Source organism: Fonticula alba, scaffold supercont2.211 (genome assembly GCF_000388065.1).
Source record: "Fonticula alba strain ATCC 38817 mitochondrial scaffold supercont2.211, whole genome shotgun sequence".
Taxonomy (NCBI): Eukaryota; order Rotosphaerida; family Fonticulaceae; genus Fonticula; species Fonticula alba.
In genome coordinates this window covers 21,530-29,656 of record NW_009243181.1, presented here as the reverse complement: position 1 = coordinate 29,656, position 8,127 = coordinate 21,530, and the positions used below count along the sequence as shown (strand labels likewise).

At 35.1% G+C, this 8,127-nt stretch overlaps 2 protein-coding genes and 13 non-coding genes across 15 annotated transcripts; 12 read left to right on the top strand and 3 right to left on the bottom strand.

Moving 5' to 3' along the window:
- Positions 1-2,243: 2,243 nt before the first annotated feature.
- Positions 2,244-2,316, top strand: H696_09120. Its single transcript has one exon. It is a non-coding gene; the product is annotated as a tRNA-Val (tRNA).
- Positions 2,317-2,453: 137 nt separating this feature from the next.
- Positions 2,454-2,678, top strand: H696_09006 (ATP synthase subunit 9; the record flags this gene model as incomplete). Its single annotated transcript has 1 exon — positions 2,454-2,678. The coding sequence occupies one exon, from the start codon at positions 2,454-2,456 to the stop codon at positions 2,676-2,678; it is 225 nt and encodes a 74-aa protein (XP_009498412.1).
- A 374-nt stretch (positions 2,679-3,052) lies between these two features.
- Positions 3,053-3,123, bottom strand: H696_09119. Its single transcript has one exon. It is a non-coding gene; the product is annotated as a tRNA-Trp (tRNA).
- Positions 3,124-3,129: 6 nt separating this feature from the next.
- H696_09118 lies at positions 3,130-3,202 on the bottom strand. Its single transcript has one exon. It is a non-coding gene; the product is annotated as a tRNA-Ile (tRNA).
- Positions 3,203-3,214: 12 nt separating this feature from the next.
- H696_09117 lies at positions 3,215-3,288 on the top strand. The gene has a single exon. It is a non-coding gene; the product is annotated as a tRNA-Arg (tRNA).
- Position 3,289: 1 nt separating this feature from the next.
- On the bottom strand, positions 3,290-3,363 carry H696_09116. Its single transcript has one exon. It is a non-coding gene; the product is annotated as a tRNA-Arg (tRNA).
- A 1-nt stretch (position 3,364) lies between these two features.
- Positions 3,365-3,436, top strand: H696_09115. The gene has a single exon. It is a non-coding gene; the product is annotated as a tRNA-Gly (tRNA).
- Positions 3,437-3,455: 19 nt separating this feature from the next.
- Positions 3,456-3,529, top strand: H696_09114. The gene has a single exon. It is a non-coding gene; the product is annotated as a tRNA-Asp (tRNA).
- Positions 3,530-3,548: 19 nt separating this feature from the next.
- On the top strand, positions 3,549-3,620 carry H696_09113. Its single transcript has one exon. It is a non-coding gene; the product is annotated as a tRNA-Met (tRNA).
- Positions 3,621-3,635: 15 nt separating this feature from the next.
- On the top strand, positions 3,636-3,707 carry H696_09112. Its single transcript has one exon. It is a non-coding gene; the product is annotated as a tRNA-Phe (tRNA).
- A 97-nt stretch (positions 3,708-3,804) lies between these two features.
- H696_09111 lies at positions 3,805-3,888 on the top strand. Its single transcript has one exon. It is a non-coding gene; the product is annotated as a tRNA-Ser (tRNA).
- An 11-nt stretch (positions 3,889-3,899) lies between these two features.
- Positions 3,900-3,972, top strand: H696_09110. The gene has a single exon. It is a non-coding gene; the product is annotated as a tRNA-Pro (tRNA).
- Positions 3,973-6,747: 2,775 nt separating this feature from the next.
- H696_09109 lies at positions 6,748-6,824 on the top strand. The gene has a single exon. It is a non-coding gene; the product is annotated as a tRNA-Met (tRNA).
- A 4-nt stretch (positions 6,825-6,828) lies between these two features.
- Positions 6,829-6,900, top strand: H696_09108. The gene has a single exon. It is a non-coding gene; the product is annotated as a tRNA-Asn (tRNA).
- Positions 6,901-6,946: 46 nt separating this feature from the next.
- Positions 6,947-7,753, top strand: H696_09005 (cytochrome c oxidase subunit 3; the record flags this gene model as incomplete). Its single annotated transcript has 1 exon — positions 6,947-7,753. One exon carries the CDS (start codon positions 6,947-6,949, stop codon positions 7,751-7,753), a length of 807 nt encoding a protein of 268 aa, XP_009498411.1.
- Between the last annotated feature and the right edge of the window lie 374 nt (positions 7,754-8,127).

The following is an 8,127-nucleotide window of genomic DNA, read 5'->3' as shown; positions in this document are numbered from 1 at the left end:
TTTTTTATTTTTAAGGGTGTTTCTATGACTCTTTATGTACTGATAGTAATGGGTTATTTGCCGGTATTTTTGCTAAAATTTTGTGTGTGCGTTAGCTTTGGATGCTGGTTAATAAACAATTTTATAAAGAGTTTCGAAATTTTTGTAGATTGGAGGGATAGTGATTATACAGGGTTACTTGACCTTAATCTGGAGAAAGGGACTTCTATAGACAGGGTTACCACAACTGCTGTTTTTAGTATCAAGGAGGGAGCGAACTCACAAGAGAACGAGCAACTTTGTGTGAATACGGTCTTAAAAGACTGGATGATGCTAGCTAGAGTTTCTAGAGGTCATTTAGAATTTGAAAAAAACCTCGAAGTATCAAGAGGGTTAACTACTAAGTACATAGTGCTATGTAGACTTTTTTTGTGTTATTGGTTACTACAAGTCATATGAAAAATATTACCAGGATTGTCCTAAGTACAACTAAACAAAATACAGGTTTAAAATTCGGATTGATAAAGCCTAAGTTTAGAGCCCTTTACGCAGAAAGAGCTAGCGAATCGAATGTTAATGTCCAACACCCTCTCATCTGCTATCAAGATAAATATTTAAATAAGTATCATGTTATACAACAAATGACTCACTCTAACTCTATAAAGCACTTAAGGGTTGATAGTTTGTCCTATCAACTAGATTTAGCCCTTAAAAATTTACCACAATATGGAGTAACTCCAACAAAACCCCTTTATATAAAAAGCAGTCATTTTGAGATATGGGAAAAAAATGGGCGCTTTTATGAGGATATCTATGGGCAAGACATAGTCTTAATAACTTATTTTAGAAACAAGACACTTTTAGATAAGCCAAGACTATTGATAGCAAAAAATATGCTTTTAGAGTATGAAGGTCATTTTAGTAAGCCTATCCAATCATGCTTTGATTTGGAGGGTTTAGAGAATAAAGATTGCTCTGATATTGACTAATAATTGACTTTCTTGTGATATAACCTCTCTCTAGTAAAAGATCTAAGAGTCTAAAGGGCCCATATTAGATTATAAATTTAAACCATATGGACAAACAACCGTTTTTAGCAAAGACTTATTAATAATTGAGAAGCAGTATTTAAAGGAAGATACGAGCAAAACTAGGTACCTTTTAAAACAACAGGCTAGGTTATGTCAACAAATTGACAAGAATAGCCCTGAATTGTTGTTTTCAGCAATTCAGGAATATTCTTCTATAGATTTAATGAATTTAGGTGAAATTAAAATAGCCTTAAATAAAATAAAATAACAAGAGTGATAGAGATAAATTAAAACCATAGGAGTTAAAATAATAACTATCTGATTTCAGATATACTTCTAATACTAGTTAAATCTCTAAAGAATAACTATATAATAACAAAGCACACTAAACAAACCTTACTCAATTAGAACAAAAATTTTCCGGACAAAGAACAAAAACAAATGCAAAAACAAGAAAAACATTTAATAATTTTTTATTATTTTGTTGATGTTCCTCACCCATTTGTGAGAGGTGTTCTGTTTGCCGGGTTTACTTCATTGATTCCCATCGTTCTCTATTTTCCTTTCCATTGGGTATCTGGGTATTGTGTTACTTCCCCTATTTTACTGGTCTGAGTGATGTTTATAACGCTTTGCCCAATTCTAGTAGGTTGCTGTATCTAAACAGCTTATTGGTAAATTGTTATAGAATTTACATATGTTTTCCAATATTCACCTCTGCTCATTGGTGGTTAAACGTTGTCCGCTTCTGTGCCGAAGTTACTTGTGGGTACTCCATCTGTTTTCTTGTGGTTTTATTTTGTTGTCTCAAGTAATTGTTTTTTTCTTTCTCTCTGACATCTTGTTTAGATACTCTCCTATACTCTGGTAGTGTTTACTGTACGAGTGGGTATTATATTACACTGAATACTCTTAATGTTGTGTATTGTGGAAGTATTCTATTGCCTGAGTGGTTTATGGTTAAGCATGTGCTTATGGGTTAGGTTCGTATAATTTATCTTATGTATATAATTTATATGGATATATAACAGTTTTTATGTAGTTGTTTTGTGCTTGTTTTGTATGTTCTTGATATTATAATTTAACGTTTAGATTTGGTTCTTCCAGTGTAATGGTTGTGATTATTTTGTTTTGTGCGTGTATGTTCTAAGAGTTTTTTGGTTTGTTTGTTGGTGTTTTTTTATTGAATAACGTTTTATTTTTGGACATTTTCTTGTTTTTTTTTTATTAGTTGCATGATTAGCTCAGTTGGTAGAGCATTTCGTTTACACCGAACGGGTCACGGGTTCGAGTCCTGTATTGTGCATCCTTAGGTTAATTTCTAATGGGGTCTTATGCTCATGTGTTTTTTGTGGGTTTTATTTTGTTTTTTTTTTAATATGTGTTCTTATTTGTGTTGTTTGTAGTGTTAACTGGCTGTCTTCTTTGTTCTTAGTATAGTTTATGTTAGAAAGTGCAAAAGTTATAGGTGCTGGATTAGCTACAATAGGATTAATTGGTTCAGGGATTGGAGTAGGGTTAGTGTTTGCAGCTTTAATTTCAGCTACTGCAAGAAATCCTTCATATAGACAAGAATTATTCTCATTTGCGATTTTAGGGTTTGCATTAACTGAGGCTCTAGCTTTATTCGCATTGATGGTTGCGTTCTTAATTCTATACGCTTTCTAAGAACAGAGGCTTACTTGGGAGGGTACTAATAAAATACTTAGTGGTGTCTGGGTTTTTTCTGGTATCAGTGGTGTGTCTTTTATTATACAATGATGATGTAGGTTCTCTTGTGGATTCATTGGGATACATTAGTAATTCCCGTTTAATGGAAAATGAGTTGGGTGCTCCTATAGTGGGTTGTATTGATCATGATGATTGGTGGAGGCCCGAGTTTTATCCATCATGGTTTGTCGCTCCGAATTATGGTTTTCTATATTCAAATTTTTTGTTTTGTCCTCCATTTACATTTAAGTTTGAATTTGGTTTTGAGGGTGGTAGGCATATATTGTTTTTTGTAGTGTATTTAATTGGGATATATTCAAATTTTACATAAACAAGACTACTCGGATTCGAACCCAGAACGAAGGCTTTGGAGGCCTCTATTTTACCATTAAACTATAGTCTTTAGCTATGGACTTAGGTAGAATCGAACTACCGACTTTACACTTATCAGGTGTATACTCTAACCACTGAGTTATAAGTCCTATTTTAATAAAACACTCTTAGCTCAACTGGATAGAGCAATAGCCTTCTAAGTTATAGGTCACAGGTTCGAGTCCTGTAGAGTGTGTTATGCCTGAGAAGATTCGAACTTCTAACCTTTAGATTCGTATTCTAACGCTCTATCCAGTTAAGCTACAAGCATGGCGGGTATCGATTAATGGCTAAATCCTTTGCCTTCCAAGCAAATGCTATGGGTTCGAGTCCCATTATCCGCAGTATAATATTAATTAATAAGAGGATGTAACTTAGTCTGGTAGAGTATTAGCTTGTCACGTTAAAGGTCGTGGGTTCGAGTCCCATCATTCTCGTTTTTATATATTTTTTGTTGGAGTATTAGTACAATGGTTAGTACAATCGACTCATATTCGTTTGATCTAGGTTCGATTCCTAGATACTCCTTTTTTTTTTGTTTTTGTTCAGGTAGCTCAGTGGTAGAGCATAGGACTGAAAATCCTTGTGTCGGTAGTTCGATTCTACCTCTGGACAGTGTGTGTGTGTGTGTGTGTGTGTTAGATATGTCTGTATCCTTATCTTTTTCTAAAATGTAAAATTTTTTTGTTTTTGTTTTAGGGGCTGGTGGGGTGGATGGATGTCTGAGTGGTTTAAAGAGATAGTCTTGAAAACTATTATACAGTTTGTATCGTAGGTTCGAATCCTACTCTATCCATTTATTTTGGGCAGGATGAAGCATAATTGGCTGTGCGTAGGTTTTGGGTACCTAAGGTTGTCGGTTCGAGCCCGACCATCCTGAGTCTTGGGTTTTTTGTTTTTTTTGTTTTTGTTTGTTTAGGGCGTAGGTGCTTATCTTCGCACGTTTTTAATGTAATTTTTTGTTTGGGGTAGTATTTTGAAGCTTTTAGTGGATGTATAGGCTAATATGTTTGGACGTTGATACGATATTTCTGGTGTAGGTTTATCTGGAATACCAGAGTTTCCATGTGAAAAACTGTTTAAATAATGGGATTATACGATGTGAATTGAAACATCTTAGTAGCATCAGGTAAAGGAAATCAACCGAGACTCCGTTAGTAGTGGTGAGCGAGTGCGGACCAGGCTTAATACTTGTTTGAATCTTAGAAATTCCATAGAGGGTGAGAGTCCCGTATTAGATTTGAATTTTTTTTTTTTTTTGTTTTGGTATGAGTGAGTAAAGCGGAATGTTATTTTGCTTGAATATAGGAGGACCACCTTCTAAGCCTAAGTATACATATTAGACCGATAGTGAACTAGTACCGTGAGGGAAATATGAAAAGTACCCATGTAGATGGAAGGGGGTGAAATAGAACCTGAAACTAAAAGTGATTAAGCAGTTGTGACTTTTTTTATAGTTTCAACGTACCTTTTGCATAATGGGTCAGCAAGTTAATTTATATAGCAAGCTTAAATCGTTAGATGTAGGCCTAGTGAAAGCGAGTATTAAATTGCGTTAGTTATATAAATTAGACCCGAAACCAAGTGATCTAACTATGGACAAGTTGAAGGTTGGAGAAATCCAAAAGGAGGACTGAACCCAAATATGTTGCAAAATATTGGGATGATCTGTTGTTAGGGGTGAAAGGCTAATCAAACTTGGAAATAGCTGGTTTTCTGCGAAATATATTTAGGTATAGTGTTATACGTTAATCTTTGGGGGTAAAGCACTGCAAATTTATGGGTAACTAATGTTATACTATATTTTAGTAAACTCTGAATACCAAAGAATATTTTATAACAATCAGACTATGGGTGCTAAGGTCCATAGTCAAGAGGGGAACAGCCCAGACCACAAATTAAGGACCCAAAATAAATACTAAGTGCTATTAAGGAAGTCATATATACGAAGATATCCAGGAGGTGGGCTTGGAAGCAGCCATCCTTTAAAGAAAGCGTAACAGCTCACTGGTTGATGTAATTTGGCGCCGAAAATGTAGAGGGGCTAAGTATTTTTCCGACATTGTGGATTAAACGTGAGTTTAATGGTAGCAGAACAATCTGTATTATATGAAAATTATATTGAAAGATATAATTTTGGAATCAGATGAGAGAATGCTGACATGAGTAACGTAAATATTGTAACAATAATCATTATTGCTGAATGTCTAAGGTTTTCTAACGTGATAGTTAATAGCGTAGAGTTAGTCGGCCCCTAAGTTCTAACAAGAATGATGGGTAATTATGTATTAAAGGACGAGAATTCAAAGTATTATATTTATATATGGCTAATATTATAATATAATGTTTTCTTCAGGAAAATTTTAATATTTTAGTTTTAAACTATTTTAAGGTTAATCCTTAAAATTTAAATACCGTACTATAAACCGACACTGGTGGACAAGTAGAGTATACTGAAGTTATGAGATAATATTGTTGAAGGAACTCGGCAAAATGACTCTGTAACTTAGGGATAAGGAGGGCCTCGAAAGAGGTGGCACATAATAGGGAGGAGCGACTGTTTACTAAAAACACAATACTCTGCTAAATCTTATCAGATGAAGTATAGGGTATGACACCTGCCCGGTTCTGGAAGGCTAAATTAGTTGGTGAGAGCTAACTATATATCCCCCAGTAAACGGCGGCTGTAACCATAACGGTCCAAAGGTAGCGAAATTCCTTGACGGGTAAGTTCCGTCCTGCATGAGTGGTGTAACGACTTCTCCGCTGTCTCCAACAATAACTCAGTGAAATTGCATTCTCCGTGAAGATGCGGAGTATTAGTAGTAAGACGGAAAGACCCTATGAATCTTTACTATAACTATAAATAGTCTATTCGAACAGTTAGAGTAGCATAGATGGATTGCAAGTAATGCAGCAGTGAAATACCATCCTTACTGATCGTCTAGACTCACCATAAGGGACAATTTATAGCGGGTAGTTTGACTGGGGCGGTCACCTCCTAAAGAGTAACGGAGGTGTGCGAAGGTAGGCTCAAATAGGTCGGAAATCTATTGTAGAGTGTAATGGCATAAGCCTGCTTAACTGAAAGACAAACAAGTCAACCAGAGACGTAAGTCGGCCATAGTGATCCGATAGTACTTAGTGGAAAGGCTATCGCTCAACGGATAAAAGATACTCTAGGGATAACAGGCTGATGACTCCCAAGAGCTCATATCGACGGAGTCGTTTGGCACCTCGATGTCGGCTCATCACATCCTGGAGCTGAAGGAGGTTCCAAGGGTTTGGCTGTTCGCCAATTAAAGTGGTACGTGAGCTGGGTTTAGAACGTCGTGAGACAGTTCGGTCCCTATCTACTACTAATGTATAAAAACTTAAAGAAGCCGACCCTAGTACGAGAGGACCGGGGAGGAGATACCAATAGTGTACCAACTGTTTCTCCAGAAGCATCGTTGGGTAGCCACGTATCGAACTATTAACTGCTGAAAGCATCTAAGCAGGAAATACATCTTTAAGCTAGTTTTTAACTCAGATGTAATAGACTATTACAAATTATTAAAATAGGTTACAAGTGTAAGCACAGTAATGTGTGTAGCTAAGTAATACTAAAAACTGAATAACCCAAACATATATTCATAATACATTATTTTTAAAGGCTGGTGCGGAGGGAGTGGTCTCCCTAATAGGCTCATGATCTATCGACTTTGTCTGGGTTCGATTCCCACACTAGCCCAATTCTTCAGTAGCTTAATGGTGGAGCAAACGACTGTTAATCGTTCGGTTGATGGTTCGAATCCATCCTGAAGAGGATTATTTTGTATTAATAAAATAATTAAAATTTAAACTTGATTTTTATGAGATATAAAAATCATACTTATCATATTTTAGATAACAGTCCATGGCCTATTTTCATGGCTTTTTCATTAATGTTGAGCATGAAATCTGCTGTTCTGTTTATGCATGGATTCAATGGTGGATCTAGCACATTATTAATAGGGTTTTTATTAGTATTGTTAACATTTTTTTGTTGGTTTGTAGATGTTTCAAAAGAAAGTACATTATCTGGGTGTCATACATACTTAGTACAAAGAGGATTAAAAATTGGGTTTATTTTATTTATAGTATCTGAACTAATGTTTTTCGTAGCTTTATTTTGGGCGTTTTTTCATTCAAGCTTAGCTCCTTCAGTAGATTTAGGTGTGGTTTGGCCTCCAAAAGGAATTCAAGCATTGAACCCTTTAAGTGTTCCATTATTAAACACGATAGTACTAGTAGCATCTGGAGTTGTATTAACATGGGGACATCACGCTATTATTACAGCAAATAAACCTCATACAACTGTGTCTTTATTAATAACTATCATCTTAGCAATGTCATTCACAGGTCTTCAATTCTTAGAATACATAGACTCTACATTCAGCATAGCTGACTCTGTATATGGATCTACATTCTTTATGTGTACAGGATTTCATGGGATACATATAATAATAGGAACAATCTATTTAATAACATGCCTATACAGAACTGTATACGGATTAAACACAAACTCAAGCCATGTAGGATTCGACACTTGTGCATGGTACTACCACTTCGTGGATATAGTATGGATATTCATGTTTATAAGCGTATACTACTGGCCATACAGCCCAACACTAAACTAAATAAAATACCACCAGACTAATGAAACAATACTTTAATATTCTGCAAGGACCTATAGGCCAAAACAACAAAACATAGTACACACCAAAAGCAAATTACAGCTAAACAGCCCATAGTAAGACCTAACTAAATAAAAAAAAAACACCCTGAATTAGCACTCAACTAAAACTTAACTTTATTACACTCATAAAACACAGAAATGAACATAAAACCAAAATAAACTTAAGTACCGAAACTATACACCACTCAAATAAAATAAATAATGGTTCTAAGTAAGATCATAAACATTATTAAAAGAAAGTATAGTAACCTAAATAAAAGCTCCAGCTTAATAATTTCAAGGAAACACGCTATAACAAGGCATAATTTAAATTCT